Here is a 19,741-nt window from a genome sequence, read left to right on the forward strand (position 1 = left end):
ATAAAATAAAATGTCCATATTATAAATTGTAAAAGTTTTTATAATCAGATTGCGTTTCGTATAAACAACAATGTAAGCTGTATGATCATTTTAAATATGGAAAATCAAAATGGAAGGAAACAAACACATCATTTCTAAATGATAAACGGTTTACATGAAAAGACACGAAGCGGAATGTTGTGTCTGATTTTCAGGCGCCTGTGTTTGGTGTGACGGACGGAAGAACTTTCAAAGGAGGGACCGCAGATTTTTCCAGGAACTAATTCTTTTTACCCGACATGAAGTTGACGGTCCAGTTTTCAGACGTGATCCATAAGTAGATGTGCAGGTATGCAGGACTGCACAGTCATCCTCACACACACACACACACACACACACACACACACACGCTCAGTCTCGTATTTCTATCCTTGTGGGGACCTTCCATTGACTCCCATTCATGTCTAGCCCCTAACCCTGACCCTTACCCTAACCCTAACCCACACTAAAACAAAGCCTAACCCTAAAGAAATGTTTTTGCACTTTTACTTTTTTCAGTAACAACAACATGGTCAAGAAAACACTGTTTCTCCTACTTAGGACCGGAAAAAGGTCCCCACAAGGCACGTCGTTCCACATTTTGCTATCCTTGTGGGGACATTTGGCCCCAACAAGGATAGAAATACGAGAACGCTCACACACACACACACACACACCTGGAGAGAAAAACCAGAGCAACCAGATTGTTTCTGATAAATGGTTAAACAGACAAAGACAATCGTGACGTTCCACTTCCTGTTACCTTTAAATCTTAATTAACCACATTGTGTACACTGAAATTAAAGACAAGAAAACAAGGTAATGGCCTGTCATCTGCGATGTTTGAGTCATCAGAAGATGTTAGATTCATTTTGCATGAAAGACAAAAGTTGACTCAAGATTTAATTGGGAAAATAGAAGGAAATAGAAAAAGTTAATCATTTTCGCATGTTGGTGAGATTTGCTTATTTGGGAGTAAGTTAATTACTGAGTGTCTCGCTCTTGGGCGATGTGTAGCTGTGTTTCAGAGCGGGACTGATTTCTGTGTTGAAGTTACAGACTTCATCTGTTAAAACCTTTATATAAACTGTTTTCATGCTGCGGACTGGAAGCCTGTGAGCCACTGAACAATGGCATGAGCAATTATCACTGTGTGGAAAGAGCTCTGAGCAATTTATTATTATTACTTTTTTGCAGTTTCTATAAATGGTTCTGCTGCCATTTTGTTCTGGGACTTTTCAGCAGGTCACACCTGAATTTCAGGTGAGGCCCGTTGGCTTTCTGGTACAGTCACTTTATAATCAGTCCAATACTTTGAGATCAAAACAGAAACCCGATCAGACACAAATCATTCACGGGAAGGGAAAAACTCGACAGCTAAAGCCAGTTTTATTGCTTATTAAGTTAAAAAGTCAGTTTCTTTATTGTACTCAGACTGAAAAAAGAAAATCTAAAGCTTTCGTTGCATTTCGAGTGTTTTTTACATGACAACAGTGCGCCGCTGAAAACACTTTTATGAATGGCTCCCAAGGTGACACTTTTCCCAAACAGCCGGGCTCCAGCTCCACGCTCATGGCTGCTGTGCAGACGCGCCGCAGCTGGAGTTCTGCACATGCTCGGTACAACTGTTCTCCACGGACGCACACTGTGGATCCCACATGGCTCAGAGCGATGGCGTCCGCAGGTGGAACTGAAAGATGATCTGTTCAGTGATGGTGGATTTCTTCCCTGTAAAGGCTAAAGGACTCCCTGGATGTGTGTCATAGAGCCAAGAATCCCACATTTCAGTGTTTCATGCTGTGATTGCTTCAGGTGATCACTGCGTCTGGCAAACAGCGACACCTAGTGGGTAACAGCCGCCACCGTTTAAACAGGGCCAGCAAACACTCAGGGGCCACATGCGGCCTGATTTCATAACCTTCAGACTGAAACAGTGAAGCTTTGCATGGCTAATAGTACACACGCCTTCACAGAAACAAACGACTACAATCTCAACACAAAGCCAGTTTTAATGATGCTTTCTGGTGATAAATGTAAACGAAACTTAGTTGTTTTATTATGCATGTTTTCTGTAACTCCCCCCAACAGCACAGCTTTGAGGCTAATGCTAGTCTGCTAGCTTCAAGATTAAGATGTTTTTCATGTGTAATTAAAAAAGAAACTTATTGAAAATTTCAGAGGACAGAAGCATCTGGAGACTAAAATGGGTATGTTAATGTTCATAAAGGCTGCATGAGATGGTATGGCAGTGAAAAACAAACTGAACTGTTTCAGGTGACAGTGAGTAAGCAGTTCCAGCAGGGGGAGCTGTTTCCATCTTTACACTGTAACCTCTGCAGGGTGCACGATTTGACAAACCATCCACTGATGGTGCAGGAAAAATATTCATCAGCAAAAAGGTGACGGGACTTAAATACACTTCTCTGAAATACAAGTGAATACACGCCATTCTTAACACTTATATCGTATAACGAACCAACGGTGTCACATCGTGACCTGACATGCTCACCTTTTCAGCATTTCTGCCGAATCTCATGTTCATACATATCTGATTTATTTCCACATATCAATGAAACCTGCGACTGATCTCAAAATGTATGAATGCAGGAGAGTAAAAAATCAGAACTGGAATAGACCCCCAGTCTGCATAGAATAAATCAAAAAGTGCTGAACTGACATCCTGGTAACTTGAAGTTTGTGGCGTTGGAAAGTAATTCAGACTACTTCTTGGTTAATGATTTCTTACATAACAGAGCAGATTATCTCCACATTCTCAGGTGACATCAGGGAGGTCTTACCTCGAATAGCCGCACATCGGCAAAGATATCTAGAGAAAACAGAAGAGCCATCCGACAGGTTTTCATGACTCAGTGCTCAACGTGCTCTAATCCATTTCTTTGAAATGATTTTGAAGCGTGTTCCCCTCAAAGAAAACTTCCTCAAACACACCATAACAGGGACGGTCACATTTTTGCTCTCCGTACTGCGCAATAACTTAAAAAAAGCATTCATGTCTCTCGAATGTTTGCACATTTTGTCACATTATTTTTGATTTTATGTAATAAAATTAGTTTATCAACTGCAGTTAGTAAACAGAAAGTGCAGAATAATTGTGAAATAAATGGAAAATTATACAAGATTTTTACATTGTTGTTCACAAAGAAATAATTGAAAAAACTTTGTCCCCCTTTAGGTCCACCAAGCGCCTTCAGAAGACTCTTAATCAGTCAATAGAGTCCAGCTGTGCGCAATTTAAACTCAGTATAAATCGTGATGACCGAGGAACACACCAGACAGGTCAGAGAGGAAGTTGAGGAGAATAAAGCAGGGTTAAGTTCTCAAAAACAGCATCTCATGGAACACTGAGCAATCCGTCCACAGGACAACTATCAATCTGCACTTTCCAGACCAGGCTTTTGTTGCAGAGGGACGTGTTGAGTTAAACTTGAACACGGTGGCTTGTGCAACACATTTTCCTTACTCGTGTGTGTTTTTTTGAGCTGTCGTGACGTCTTCTTGGCTAAAGACAGGTCTGCGTGTGTCTGCGACCCTGCCGAGACGCATTCCCGTGAGCTGATGCACGGCAGAGGAAACCTACGTCTGCCGATGCTGTATTCGCTATCTGATGTAAAAGAACAATAATCCAGAGGCAGTCTGACCAGTTGAACCTGGTGAAACTGTTTCTCCGTGATACTCCATGTACCTTCTACACTGAAACACTTTACATCAGACCCGGTGGTTCTTTCATCAACAGCTCTTCATGAATATTATTTCATATTTGATCGCTGCGCCTGAACAGAAAACCTCAGTGGAAATGTCCTGAAGATTTCACTCTTCACACAACATTTAGATTCATTTAAGGAATAAATTTCTGCTTTTTTTAAACCAAAACCCCAGTCATAGTTGTACTTCTCTTTTGTGGGGTAATTTTGTGTCTGGTTTAGTTTCCCTGTAGTACCTCTCTGTTGCTCTGATTTGTGGTATGAATTCCTCAGTTACCTTAAACGAGAAGTGAGAAATTCTCAGAATGTATTGGTCAACAGAATGCATAGAGAGGAATGTGAAGATGCAGCGCTGCCTGTGACAGAGGTCGGGACATGAGGCACACACACATACACAGGTGACACAGGTGTGTCTTTACCTCTGAGGGCGGGGGTGGGGGCGGGGATGTGCTGTGACCAGGTAGCGTATTTAATTTGCAGCAGACCTGCAGCTCTGTATTTCCAGTCATGGCTTCCTACAGAGTGATGTGTGTGACGGCTGTGCTGACTCTGCTGATTCCAGGTAAGGCTGCATGTTCACACCTGGATCGCATCCTCAGAGGGGCGGTGGGAGGGGGGGTGCATGACAGGGGGGCTGATACCATCACCCTGATGTTTCTGAAAATCTGACTGAGAACAGAAGCTGAACTTTATCTGATCTGTCACACTGAACCTTCTCTGTCACACTCTGTAATTCAGTCCGTGGTGTACCACAGGGGTCTGTTCTCGGCCCACTAATACTAGATAACTGGAGAGAAACAAGTCATTTCTGTTTTCAGAATAGCAGATGTGTCTTGTAATGATGGTGACATGTTTATATAGTGTGAGCATTAGCATCCACTGAACTATTAGTATTGAGCTGGGTCAGTCTCATTCACTCACTAAGTTCATCAGTAGGAGGAAGATGCTCTATAATGTGAATACTGACTATTCTTAAAGAAACTGAGTTTCTATCTAATGACAATTCAAAAAATCAGCAACTTAACTACCAACATGCAGACAGTTCTTAGAAAGAGAAACTTACCGTGATTTAAGCTCATCATGCTAATCAAAGCCACTCAGGATACAGGCTACTGCTAATGCTAGTTACAGTGGGTCCCCTAACCCTAAAGGTCTATTCATACTCCAAAAGGAAGAAGAACTAATTTCGCCTCCTGACAGCCAGCAGCAGAAAAAACTTTTTTCAGTCAGGACATTTCAAAGAAGCTGCAGGCCACACCCCCTCACCACACACTTCTCCTGACGTTTCCATGATGCAGCGAGGGAGTGAGGCAATGGAGGAGACAGCAGTGTATGAGAGGAGGAAGGAGGAGGAGGATTAGTTAGAAAAACAGATGTTTGAAGTAGAGGAGAAGGAAGATTTGGTATTGAGATGAAGAACAGGTGACAAAGGCAGCATCCGTTTTGGTGGAAAACAAGAAAAATCGACCAATCACAAAAAACTTCATGGGTTACACAGCAGAAGAAAGTTTGCGAAATTAGTTCTGACAAACGGAGCTCTAACTTGTTGATGCAAACCCCTGAGTGTCTGAAGTATTTTTGTCTTCACCAGGAGTGTGAATAGACCTTAACCCCACATCTATTTTCACCTCCTGCAAAATGAACACATAACAAGCTCATTCTAACCTGTAATATCGTTGTCACACAGTTCACAAGTTGTTTTTGATTAAACAAAAATTCCAAATTGAAATTGAATCAATGTTCACCTCCGAGAATGAACTGCACCAAGTTCTGCCACTGCAGGCAGTGAAGTAACCACCTGAGATGTGAACCCGGAATGTTGTTTCAAGTCCCTTTTCCTGTATTTCAGAGTCTGCGTCGCAGCTGTCTGGTGAGTTCCTCTTTAAGTCTACAATGATTAACCCTCTCCTCTTCTGTCAATATTTTCAATATGTTGTTAATGATGAACAAAAGCTTTCAGTCTATCAGAGAAAGGATGAGACAGCTGTTTGTGTTCATGGCGGACAGTGTTGCTCAGACTACGTTCATGTTAAACTGTGTTCAGTGTGTGGCAGAGCATCTCGAAACACCAGGATCGTTGGAGGAGCAGTGGCCCCTGAAGGCAGCTGGCCCTGGCAGGTCAGTCTGCACCGGTCTGGGGGCCACTTCTGTGGAGGATCCCTCATTAATAATCGGTGGGTGCTGAGCGCCGCCCACTGCTTCGAGACGTGAGTAGATACACTTCCAGGCATCTTCACCGACTGTAATTCCACATGGAAATTTGGAGTCAGCTGAAGACGTGAACGTGAGGTTTCTCTTCCCTCTATGGCTCTCAGGATCACAGCAGGCCAGGTGACGGTGTACCTGGGCCGTCAGACTCAAGCAGGACCGAACCCCAACGAGGAGTCTCGGAGCGTCTCACAGATCATCAGTCATCCTAATTACAACACTGTTACAGAAGACAACGACATAGCCCTGCTCAGGCTGGCCTCAGACGTGCCCTTCACCGACTACATTGTGCCCGTCTGCCTGGCAGCCTCAGACAGCTCCGTCCACGCGGGGGTCAGCACCTGGGTCACCGGATGGGGTGCATTAACAGAGGGAGGTGGGTCAGCTCTATATGGCAAATGGATTTTCACTTCCATGTTATGAGCTCAGAATCAGAATCATCTTGATTGACCCAGTTTTACAACAAACAGTGAATGTTACTGCGCTGTGTCTTTAACTCTCGTTGTACAAAAGGATACTCAATACTGAAAAATAAGGTAGAACCAATATAGAACAAATATAAACATTCTAAATCTAGAATATATACAGTGTATGTACAAAGAGGCAGTGTTCTTGAGGCACAAAGTTGTGCCAATATGTGTAAGTGAGAGTAATTGCACAGTGGTTCCTGAGTCTCTGATTACTGAGAGTTCATGAGCTTAACAGCCAGGGGGAAGAAACTGTCTTTGTGTTTGGTTGGTTTGATGTACAATGCACTGCAACGCCTACCAGAGGGAAGGCGTTCAAAGAGTATGTGTGCAGGAGGTGAGGGCTCTGCAGAGGTTTCACCTGCCCACTTCCTGACTCTGTCAGGGTGCAGGTCCTGAAGCTAGACCATGTCGGCCCAGATTATTCTTTCTGCAAGCTGGATTGTCCTTTGCAGTCTGTGTCTGTGCTGTTTGGTGGCCAATCCAAACCAGATACTGATTAGCTTGCAGTAGAATAGCCTGAATGATGGTGGTTTCAGAGGTGATCAACAACTCCTCTGGCAGGTTAAACTTCTTGAGCTGCTGCAGGAAGTAGCACCGCTGCTGGGCCTTTTTCTTTACAGAGTCCATGTAGGGGATTCACTTCAGGGCCAGACAGATGGTAGAACCCAGGAACCTGAAGGTGTCCCCATTAGACAATGTGTTGCTGAGGATGGTGAGGGGGGGCAGATGTTGGGGGATTTCTCCTGAAGTCCAACATCACCTCCACAGTCTTGAGCGGGTTCAGCTCCAGGTGGTTCTGACTGCACTAGTGGACCAGTTGTCTGTATTCAGACTTGTCAGCATGCCAGATCAGAGTGATTACGCTGGTGTCATCTGCATACTTCATGAGTTTCAGGGAAGAATCTTCTAAGGTGCAGTAATTGGTGTGAAATTACTTAACGAGTTATGTCATCCATGTGTGAAGGGTTTTGAGGCCTGAGGCCTCCTGCCACCCTGAATATCATCCGGTTTCTCTGGAAAGACTGTAAAGCTGCGTTCACACCGAACGCGATTTTGCATCAAACGCGAGAAGTTGAACGCGCGTCAATTTTGATGTCCGACGCTGAACAATGTGGCTCGTTTTGACGCAACGCGTCTGTGGTGGGAATGCAGGGCCTGTGGCCATTTACTGTGCTAGCTTAGCATCATGGCTGATCCTCTTGAGCAAGGTCACCCCCAGTGTTCGTCAGCAGAAGGGTGGGGGAGGCGGTTGGTTAGGGGTAACGAAAACGTCGTGGGTGCAGGTGTGAGGCTATCAGTCCATGTATGTGTGTGTAGTTTGGCCCGTCCCCCTCGGCATTCAGTTCGTAGTGACCCAGTCGCTGTGGAGACGCCTCGACGGAAGCAGTCCGGAGTGAGGCGGCGTGGATTGGGAGAGAGAGTTGAAGGTTACAGATAGATAAGCAATCCCTGTCCTTGAGTCTTCCAGAAGTGTTTTGAATTCCAAGGGCTGCCAGATGCAATCAGTTGGTATCGTGTTTTGGTGTGGAAGGAGCCGTTTTGACCTTCTCTCTGCTTGGTTCTCAACTTTTTTCAGACAAATGCTGAAGTTTAACCCTCTCGGTGATGGTGACAACCAACTTGCGTCTCAATCGTCCATCACCCAAATTGTCCAGCTTTCGAAAGAGTTCGCACAAACAGTCGGCGTCAGCTTTTGCCCATTGATTTGAAAAGGCCGTCATCCCTTGGACGTCTTTTGTGCTGGAGGTCTTCTTAATTCTTCAGAAGCTCAGGCCGCAGCACAAGCCACTCAGCTGCAGGCCCGTCATCATAAATCCGAAAATGCAAACATTTCCTATGTCCTCAACGGACAGGGGTGCCAGGCATGTGACACCCCGCCACTTGCCCCGGACATCAATCACATACCCGGCATGCCAGGCCCCGTCCGGGCAGGCAGGATCCCCCGCTCCTGTGGTCGTCAATGAAATGATCGTTGAAAGACCAGGTGATCAGCGATAGAAAAAGCATCCGCCTCCTCTGATAGCCAAGCAAGAACTTCAATTATATCGTGCTTTTCCCACTGCTTTAACAGCTCCGAAAGTGTTTTAGAATGTAACCCTTATTCACCTATTTACAGACTGGGGTGCAGTTTAGGGTTCAGTGTCTTGCTCAAGAACACTTCAACGTGTGCACAGATGTTGGTGGGGATGTGCGATTTCCCAGTTGAGAGAAAACCACATCAACCAAGCCATAGCTGCCTAAAAATCAAATCTCTGCAGTGGGTTTGTTTTTGGGATGTCGGAGGAAGACCAGTTCTTCAGATAAGTGTTTCCACGGACATAGGAACAAGGCCAACATTAGGTGTGACACAATATGACCATGAATGAATAAGTCCAACAGAACTATGTGTAATTTACTTGAGTACTTCATGACAAATAGGGGGAGAATTTATCTCCTGTTGTCATGGACCCCAGTTGTCTCGATAACACTTTCTTGATCTGAGTTTGTGTGTGTTGTTTTAGGCTCTGTTTCTAATGACCTGATGGAGGTGCAGGTGCCGGTTGTGGGGAACAGACAGTGTAACTGTGACTATGGAGTGGGTGAAATCACAGACAACATGCTGTGTGCCGGGTTCAGAGAAGGAGGAAAGGACGCCTGTCAGGTAAACATTTTCAATTCGATTCAGCTTTATTTTTATAGCGTCAATTACAACATAGTCATTCCTTGACACTTTTGCAGAGAAAACGCAGCAGTTCCACATGAGCGAGAAAGACTACAGGAGGAAGAAAGTTCATAGACTAGAAGAGAGACAATGGTTAATGACACGTAGTCGTGAAACATGTCAAGTGAGTCAGGAGAGAGGTGGCGTGAAACTGGAAGCCTGAGGTAAACCGCTTGCACCCATTGGGTCTGGGTTGTCTCGTTATATCAATGGATCAGTTGTTTTGATTGATGACCTGTGTGCAATCCCTCGATCACATTAATATTCAATTTTTGAGACAACCTGTTCTTCCAGGGTTCTTGGTGTTCTGACTTTTAGTCTCCCATAGTGGAGTGAACTGTCAATCCCAGAGAGCGAGATAGAGTGCCCAACCTACAGCAGCCACTAAGAAAATGGTCCAGAGGCCTGAATCAGCCCGAACTACTTTACTAAATAGAAAGGTCTGAAGCCTAGCTTTGAAAGTAGACTGTGTCAGCCTCCCTAACTGAAACTGGGAGCTGGTCTCACAAAACAGGAGCCTGGTGGCTGAAAATTCTGCCTCCTGTTCTACTTTTAGAGAACATAGGAACCTCCAGTAGGAAGTCCATTTGGGTCCAATATATCCCTCCTGTGAAGACCTCTCCTCCTCCTCACTGACTCTTCATGTTTCTGCTCCTTCAGGGGGATTCAGGAGGTCCACTGGTGAGCAAACAGGGTGATGTTTGGATTCTGCTGGGAATCGTCAGTTTCGGAATTGGTTGTGCCAGACCGGAATTACCAGGAGTGTACGCCCGAGTGTCCCGCTACATGAGCTGGATCAACAGCCAGATCATCACCAACCAGCCAGGCTACGTCAGCTTCACGTCCACGGGGACTGACAGCGACCTGAATGTCACCTGTGCAGGCCTCCCTCCGATAACAACCACCATGACCCCTCCAGACTCAACAACCTCCCCGATCATAGCCACCACCACCAAAACCCCTCCAACCAAAACTACCACCACCACCACCACCACCACCACCACAGCCGTTCCAACTAAAACTACCACCTCCCCAACCAAAACGACCACCACCACAGCCCTTCCAGCCAAAACTACCACCTCCCCAACCAAACCACCACACCACAGCCCTTCCAGCCAAAACTACCACCTCCCCAACCAAAACCACCACCACAGCCCTTGCAGCCAAAACTGCCACCTCCCCAACCAAAACCACCACCACAGCCCTTGCAGCCAAAACTGCCACCTCCCCAACCAAAACCAGTGCCACCACAGCCCTTGCAGCCAAAACTACCACCTCCCCAACCAAAACCACCGCCACAACAGCCCTTCCAGCCAAAACTACCACCTCCCCAACCAAAACCACCACCACCACAGCCCTTCCAGCCAAAACTACCACCTCCCCAACCAAAACCACCACCACAGCCCTTCCAACCAAGACTACCACCTCCCCAACCAAAACAACCACCACAGCCCTTCCAGCCAAAACTACCACCTCCCCAACCAAAACCACCACCACAGCCCCTCCAACCAAGACTACCACCTCCCCAATCAAAACCACCAAAACCCCTCCAACCACCAGCACGACGTCTCCAGCCACCACACCCACACGTGAGTGCCTATAGTTATTTTTTCGCTAGCTGTTGGCACATTTCTACCAACTTAAATTCATATCAACATCTGACCGATATCAGTTAGCATGCTACTGTTAGCCACTTTCTACACAATGACTACAATGGATGTGTCTGGAAATAACTGGAACTTTCTCTCTGAGAAGCTTTCCTGCACTAGTGTAGCAGCTGAACAATAACATGTGTTTGTGTTTTACTTCAGTACACTTCCTGTAGTTATTCCGTTCATCTGGGAAACCCACATATTAACCTCAGAAGTAGTGCAGAATTGTTTCACAAGTATGGTCCAAACCCATACTGTCAGCTCACAATGACAGGGAGTGCGTATTCCTTTCAATAAAAGGATTGTGAAACTTATAACTAACTATCCTAAAAACAAAAGCGAGGTGCATGTTCTTTTGAATCCAGAGTTTTGTCAGCTATACACATACTGTCGGCAAACATTGTAACCGTTAAACTCAAGGCTTTGGATGGGCTTCAGTAGTAAATGAAGTGTCAGAGGGGTGGGGTGGATGGGTGGGGGGATGGCGGACGGGGGGTGGGGTGGATGGGGGGGTAGATAGGGGGGTGGTGGTGGTGGGCTGTGGGGGTTGGGGGGTGGGGGAAGGTGGGTGTGTGTGTGTACGTGCATGTGTATGTGTGAGTGTGTATGTATGTTTTTGTATGAGTGGGTATGTATGTATGTGTATGTGAGTGTGTGGGTGTGTATCTGGATATGTATGTATATGTGTGTGACTATGTATGTGTAAGTGTGTATGTATGTGTGGGTATGTATCTGTAAGTATGCAAGTATGTATGTATGTCTGTATGTGTGGGTGTATATGTGTGGGTGATTGGAGGTATATGTGAGGAGAGAGTGTGGTGCCCTGTGGGGGGTAGCCCCGGTGGGCCTGCGGGTGGTGGGCCCTGGGTCTGGGTCCTTCCGCTGCCCCCTGTCTGTCTTCACCTCCACTCCTTCTGATGCATGATGGGTGTGTGCTTCTTGGGTCAGTGGCTCTCTGGCTATGGTCGCTGTCCACCCTGGTCCTCAGGGGCGGGGGGGGGGGCGCTCCTGGCCCTGTCCTTCGTCGGGGGGCTCCTGGGTGACGGGGGTGCTGCGGCATCCCTGGACTCCCCGCTCCCCCCGCTCTCATGCACACACACGTAGGGCTTTGGGAGGCGGGCTTATCAGGTTGGGTGTGGTGGAGGGGGCCATCTAAGTGGCCTCAATCACTGCACCCTTCAGTGGCTCGCCTCTCAGTCTTAATTGCACTTAGTCATCTAACACGACCAAATACATACAAACACACACGTCGGGGGGTCTTGGCGCGCCATGTCGGGGGTGGGGCTGTTCAGGCAGATGGGACTGCTCGTTTGGCCTCGCTCGCGGCACGGTGTGGTTACGGTCCCTCAATTTTAATCGCAAACAACATATACCCCATCAACACTCATGAGGCGTGGGGTGGGGGCTGTTGTTTTCCCAACAGGCCTGGGGTTTGGACCGGCTGTGGTTTGGGGGGCTGCTGGCTCTGGGGGGTGCATACCTGTCTGCAGCGGTGGGGTTTGGGGGTGGGGCTGTGGTTGTGGTTGGCGGGGGGTCCTGGGGGGCTCTCGGCTCTGTGGACCGGCTCCTGCCGGTCGTGGCTCCGCGGGGCCCGGGCCCCTGGACCGCCGGGGTCCCCGGCCGGGGCTTTCCTCTGCCCCATTTCTGAAGCGGAGCGTGGGCGTCTGCCTGGGGGAGCGGCTTGGATCCGGGCTCTGTGATGACCGCCGGCTGTCTGGGCTCTGAGGGCCTCTCTGGCCTGCTTCTAGCCTTCTCAGGGGTCAGAGGTCATATATGCATGATCACTATCACCATCACTATCACCATCATATTTCCATGATCACGCGGATCTTTAATCACTCTTCACATACCTTGTCTTTTTGTGATGGTTAGACTAATGGTGATCTGTGGTAGCCCTCTCTTGATGCCCCGAGTTTACTACTAGTTACTGGTCTGTTCACTGCTATGGTTCGTCAGGGGAGGAGGAAAAAAAAAAAGAAAAAAAAGAAAGAAAAAAAATATTATGTATATGTATGGTTCTGTCAGTTTTTGTGTTGGTTGTTGGCTCTGTTTTGGTGTTGTCTAGATTGGGGTCTGGGATTGTTCTTGGTTGCGTGTGGTGCGTCGACAACACTGTTTTGCATTTGTTGTGAATTTGTGCATAGGTTGTGCCCCCCCCCTCCCGTTCTCCCTCTCTTTATCTTTCCCTCTTTCTGTCTCTCGCTCTCTGAGCATTTCCGTCCCGGTCCTGTCCAGCAGCCATGCCGGATGCCAGCTTTAAATAAAGGCAGCAGCAGGAGGACATTCGGTCTCATCCTGCTGCTAACATTAAAATCTGTTCGGATAGTAAAAGGCTACAATCATACAATATTGCACGCCTCAGCTGCTGAACAGGACAAGGGAAAATAAATAAATAAATAAATAAATGGAGTGTCTGTAAGGTTGATCTATGAAGGGCTATGAGGGGCCGTACAAGACATAATTCATTCTGGCCCTCTCACATACATATATTCTCCTTGCACATACATATATTCTTATGCTTATACACACATATATTCTACACACATATTCTCCTTTCACACCTATATATATATAGTCTCCTTGCACACACATATATTCTCCTTGCACATACATATGTTGTCACTCTTACACACACATATTATCCTTGCACACACACATTCTCCTTGCACACACATATATTCTCCTTGCACATACATATATTGTCACTCTTACACACACATATATTCTCCTTGCGAACAGTGATGAGTATCTGTAAATTCTGGATGAACTGGTGATTTGCGTTTTGAGCCTCTTGGGCTTCCGTAGTTACTTACTGTGCGTTATGTCAGTATTTTTATTATTGTCCGTAATTTTCTGATTGAGGAATATATATTCCAGTTATTACTGAAATAATTAGAGTTTGTTCTTTGTCCTGAGTAAGTGAAATGTTCTGTTTAATTTGTTCCAATAAGTTCTGTGACTGTTATGCTAACTATTAGCATTTCTAGTCTATTTTCCAAAGACATTAGCATTAAGCTAGCAGAGTTTTTTTCCCATAATGTATGTTTATTTACTGTGTCCTAAGGCGTCATATCAGCACGGAAAGCATCATTCACCCTTTACATGATGGCACAGGGGTTGAAAAACACTGCCCTAATCCTCCAGTTCAGCCTCTTGTAGTGTTAGCGTTAGCTGCTTGTAGTGCTGAAGCCACTTGGACGTTGGCAGGTCTGACAAGTTTCTCACTTTTCACCATGCTGTGATTCCAGTCTGGAGCAGATGAACCTGTCACCTGCTGCTCAAGCCATGAGGATAAAGATCAGGCTGTTTCTGGGGATGATAAAATATTTCCCAACACCCCAGTTGCTTGTAGCAGCGCTGAGACTCCACTACACCTGCAATGTTGACTTATCAGAACAAGACCCGCCTGCTTGAGCTTCTCAGCCAATCACAGCACACTGCCTTTTCCACTATACTTACTTCCTTTTCCACTATACTCACTGCACACACATATATTCTTCTCTTACATGCATACATACTTCTCTTACATACATATATTTTCTTTGTACACATGCATATATGCCTATTTATTTAGGAGAATGTATGCATGTGAAAGGAGAATATATGTGTGTGTAAGCCTGACAATATATGTATGTGCAAGGAGAATATGTGTGTATTTAAGTAGAATATATGTGTGTATAAGCCATAGATTGTATATAAATGGATAGACCTTTCGTGACATCACCCATAGAGTTCCCAACCGCCGTTCTGAAGACTTTACCGCGTCCAGCAGGACGTCTCCACATTGAATATTTGAAACCGGATGTAAATGTGATTGGTCCCGCCCGTCACGTGATCCGATCACGTGGACAGAGGAGCGCTGTGATAGGGCGATTTATGCAAAACTTTAAGTAAGTAAGTAAGTAAGTAAGTAAAGTTTATTTATATAGCACCTTTCACAGACAAAAAGCCACAAAGTGCTTCACAGCATACATAAATAAGACAACAATTAAATACACATACATAAGTAAGCAACACTAAAAATGAGATCAAAACAGGCCCGAAAAACTAAGCAAATGCTTGAGAGAATAAAAAGGTTTTAAGTTGTGACTTAAAAGTGTCAACAGTCACAACTGATCGAAGAGAGAGCGGGAGATCGTTCCAGAGCCTGGGGGCACCGGCCTGGAATGATCTGGTCTCCTCTGGTCTTGAAGCGGGCACGCGGCACCTTTAAGAGATTCTGGTCCGCAGACCTTAAAGCCCTCACAGGGGAGTAAGGCTGGAGCAGGTCACAAATATAAGAAGGAGCTTGGTCGTGCAAGGCCCGAAAGGTTAAAACCAAAATCTTAAAGTTGACTCTATAAGAAACTGGCAGCCAATGAAGCTCCTTCAAAATTGGAGAAATGCGGGTCCATCTGTTTGTGCGGGTCAAGATTCTTGCTGCAGAGTTTTGCACAAGTTGCAACCTCGAAAGCTCCTTCTTATTCAGGCATGAGAACAAGCTGTTGCAGTAGTCTAAGCGCGAAGAGACAAAAGCATGGATGAGCCCTAAATCATTGAATGACACCATTTTCCTAAGTTTAGAGATTTTTCTCAGTTGAAAGAAACAGTTTCTCGTCAGTTGGTTGCAGTGCTGCACCAGAGACATGTCTTTATCAAAGAAAACACCCAGGTTTCTAAGACTGGATTTAGCAGACTGCCCGAGGTCACCAAGGTACTGTTTGATCCCTGGAATTGAGACATCAGGGGCGAAGATGAGTGTTTCAGTTTTGTCTGCGTTAAGTTGGAGAGAATTTTCGCTGAGCCATTGTTTTATTTCTGCCAAGCAGTGGAAAAGGGAATCAAGCTTCTGTATCCCATCTGGCTTGAAAGAGCAGTAGAGCTGGATGTAATGTAATGTTTAACTCGTAATATAAAATCAACAGATGATTTATGTGAAAATCAGAGTCTGGTAAAGCCAGCACGGTTATAGAAACTAGTGATAGAGACCAAAATACGTCCTGAAACTGGGCGCTTTATATGTTTATTTGCACTCTGAAAATCGGCATTTTTGAATGGGTTCCAATGGGACCGGGGCTCTTTTTGAAACCAGCATCATCGCCCCCTGCTGGAATCTCTCCGGAATTACAGCTTTTTTGCACTTCTGCATTATCTTCATGTTTTATGAGCGGAGGTTGGCGCCTGGTATAAGCATGAGAATATATGTATGTGAGAGGGCCAGAATGAATTGTGTCTTGTATGGCCCCTCATATTGATCTGAAGTTAAACAAAAACAGCTATTTTCTCTGTGAGTTTGTTAACTGCCTCCGTCCCTTCCCTCCAGCGGTGGTGTGTGGTCAGGCCCCGCTGAACTCCCGTATTGTGGAGGGGAGCTCGGTGGCCTCAGCTGGCATTTGGCCGTGGATGGCGAGCCTGCAGAGGAACGGATTGCACGTGTGTGGTGGAACTCTGGTGTCCGAGGACACTGTGATGAGCGACGCCGGATGCTTCTCAAGGTGAATCAGAGGGTGTCAGTCTGAGATGGGGATTCAAGTTATTGTGACTTGAACTTGAATCAACTAAACTTACTGTTTTGATGACTTGTGTCTTGACTTCAAAAATTCAACCGACATTGAATGTTGCCTACATCACTGTCTCTGCTGCTGTTTGGTGGGAACTCTTCTCACGCCGCACTGTAAACAAAAGCCCCTGTTCTCCAAATTTACTGACACGCATTCAAACCGTTGTACATGAAAAATTCCGTTGTTACAGATGTTCAAACCCATTTCACTAATAAGACCTAAACTCCTGATAATAGTGGCGACAAACAGCTCCCCTGATTTGATGGAGAAATACTGACTGCTCCAGTCTGATTGTGCATCCTGTAATTACTGAGACTCACAGGCAACACTTTCATTTTCATATGCAGTGAAAATTAAATCAAGGGCTGAAAAAGTAAACTTTACAAGTACTTAAAGTTTGGTTAAGACTAAATAAGTAAAGAAGGTTTGAAAGTTGATTGAATACTGTTTGAGATTAACTAAATGCTTCAGAAATGGAGTAATTATTACAACCTGAAACACTACTGATATTGCTTAAAAACAGATCAGGACGTAAATATAGTTTCAAAACTTAGCAAAGTAAGTAGCTTCAATTTAAAATAGAATAAATGTGTAAATAAACTGTAGGAAAATCAAGACTTGCGACTTTGTTGAGATTTCAAGGTTTACACTTGAGATTGACTTCAGATTGACACATATGTAATTAGGTCCGAAGTCAAGCGTTAACCTTTGTGATGTTTCTCTTGAGATAATTCCCTCATGGCGGTGTCTTGCGTCCCTCAGCTCCTCGGTGGCGTCCGAGTGGACCGTGGTGTTGGGTCGACTGCAGCAGAGCGGCTCCAACCCCTTCGAGGTGACGCTGAACGTCAAAAACATCACTCTGAGCAGCCTGAGTGGCTCCAACGTGGCGCTGCTGAGTCTGTCCAGCCGGCCCACCCTGTCTGACTACATCCAGCCCATCTGCCTGGACGACGGACGCACCTTCGCCGAGGGAACCACCTGCTGGGCCGCCGGCTGGAGCTCAGGACGAGGAGGAGGTGAGTCTGAACAGTGACTCTGCTTCATGTCACCTGCTCTGAAGGAACATGTGATCCACATCAGTGGAAGCCATTCAGTAACATATTATTGTTTCCTTTTTTGTTCAGATCAACAAGTTCTCCAGGAGATCCAGACCTCAGTGGCCAGCTGTGGAGACACGTCCACCTCGGACAACATCTGTACCTCCAGCTTCATTCTGGAGCAGGTAAACTCTTATTATTGGTTCACAGGTTTGAGTCTCAATATGTGACCACTGTGTGTTCCTCAGCAAGACCCTCGACCCCTGAGTGTTCCCCAGGGGCCACAGCAGCTCACTGCTCCTCACATGTATACTTCTGATCAACTATTGATGAGATGGGTTTGATGTATGGAAGTAATTTTTTCAAGAGGCATTTATAAAGTACACACATTGTCATTATTATGATTAGCATTAGTGTATATGTATCTGTATGGTTGTATATAGTATTATTACTGTTATAATGTTCCTCTATTTTCAGGGCGACTCCGGTGGTCCGTTGATGTGTCCGCAGGATGGCTCGTGGTTTCAGGCCGCTGTGTTAACCACCGAAGACAACTCAACCAGCCGAGCTCGAGCCGACACAGTGATGGTCTTCATCAGAATGACGAAGTTCAGGAACTTTCTGAGAGAGAACCTGGGACGGTCCTTATCTCCGGCCTCCACGAACAGCAGCACAACCAACAACAACAGCACCAGCACCTCTGTGAACACCACCGCCACCCCATCTCAGACCACCGCCAGTGGGGTTGCCTCCAGTCCCTCCACCTCCTTCATTATCTTCTTCCTCCACCTCCTGGTTCTCGCCAACAGTCTTAAAATCTTCCCATAGAATCATCCAGCCTGATTTACATGACGTGATGAACACATGTGAGATGAAGGCGGATCCAGTCAGAAACAGACAGCCTGTCCTCAGTCAGAAACCAAGCTAAAGACATCAGGAACAAAACTCAACACAGTCCAGAAACCAGAGAGAAACAAGACAAACTGGTCAGATACCATCCAGTGCCGGAACAAAACGAGCAGAACATCAACCTAAATATAGTTAATCAAATCATCTACAAAGAGTACCAACCAGTCAGAGGTGGCTGATAAAAACATCCTGTGACTAATGTTACTGCTGCTGGAAAAGAAAAAGGATGATTGACTATTTAATGAACAATTCCACTTTGAGCACTTTCCTGATGTTTCCTTAAAAAGAAAAGATTGAAATGTATACTACGCCTGCTTTTTAATGAACTGTCAGCAGTATAATTCATCATCGAGGTAATAACTAAGAGCAAGTTATTAGAAGACAAGTACAGTTTCTGTGTTGAATTGTACTTTTTTGTGTATGTGTTAATTACAAGTTCACAAATTGTGCCATTGACTGAAATTGCTCCAAGACTGATTTACCATCAAATGAACAATTTTGCCAGCTTGAAGGTTAAAAAAGGAACAAAAAGCTTCCTTGTACTTGCTACATAGATAAGACAGATAAGAACCGCCGGCAAGTTTAAAGTATATTTATTCCCTCAGTATGAAAATAAACAATTGCAGTACTGTGTCCTTGGTTTGTTTTGCTCTCTGAGGGGGTGTCTCCTCTTAATATCTGGTTGCTGTTTCCTCCTCTGGTGTCTTTCACCTGTGCCTGATACTGTGATTGTCTGCACCTGGTGGCTGCTCTATAAGTTGGGTTTCAGTTCTGTGTGTGGTTGCCAGTTGATCTGTGTTTTCCTTCGAACTGTCTGAATCAAGTTTCTCTACGTGAGCCGACGGTCCTCTTTGGTGAACTGAATTACAAAGTTTTAATGAAGTTTGTGAAATAAAGCTGGAACCCAAAATCACTCAACTAGCTGAAGAGGAAAGACTGTTCCACCTTGTTGAAAGTCATTTTTACTTCTGAGATCTCTATCACAAAGATCGTTCTTGTGTTTTCTGAAGTCTCTCCTCAGTTTGATGTATATGTGATAGAAGATGACTGTTTCAAGACTGATTGACTGAGCTTTGAGAAGTGGCCAGAATTCTTCACAAAATTCTGCAGGGTACTCACCTGATGATTTATTCACTGTTTCAGTTTGTTTGGGAGAAACTCCCCTGAAGCTCCTCGGTTTTCTGTTTGCCGATGATGTGATCTGGAGCATAAACACTTGTGTCGTAAGATCACAATGTTTTATGTATTTGAAGTGGATTCTGCGGTCCAGTCCCTGAAGAGTCTATGGTTTATGTAATAATTGATTTGCTCGTCTACTGTTTTTTTTTTTCCCCAAATTCACAGTGTGGATGTCTGAGTCTGTGGAGTATGTCAGCGAAGAGCCCAGTCTCTTCATCTTTTTCATGGACCCTGTGTTCTGTTATTTTTTTTTTTTAATGAAATGTACATAACAGTATTTTTACTTTTCATGACTACCTGTTTCT

The 19,741-nt window shown here is 45.4% G+C and overlaps 1 protein-coding gene across 1 annotated transcript; it reads left to right on the forward strand.

Moving 5' to 3' along the window:
- Positions 1–4,180: 4,180 nt before the first annotated feature.
- On the forward strand, positions 4,181–18,890 carry LOC115386903 (mucin-5AC-like). The gene is made up of 10 exons (XM_030089359.1): positions 4,181–4,302; positions 5,590–5,610; positions 5,785–5,947; positions 6,056–6,324; positions 8,920–9,059; positions 9,780–10,708; positions 16,074–16,259; positions 17,074–17,327; positions 17,436–17,533; positions 17,826–18,890. The coding sequence occupies exons 1-10, from the start codon at positions 4,248–4,250 to the stop codon at positions 18,174–18,176; spliced, it is 2,466 nt and encodes an 821-aa protein (XP_029945219.1). The 5' UTR covers positions 4,181–4,247; the 3' UTR covers positions 18,177–18,890.
- Positions 18,891–19,741: the final 851 nt, after the last annotated feature.

This window comes from Salarias fasciatus, chromosome 4 (assembly GCF_902148845.1).
Source record: "Salarias fasciatus chromosome 4, fSalaFa1.1, whole genome shotgun sequence".
NCBI classification, from domain to species: domain Eukaryota; kingdom Metazoa; phylum Chordata; class Actinopteri; order Blenniiformes; family Blenniidae; genus Salarias; species Salarias fasciatus.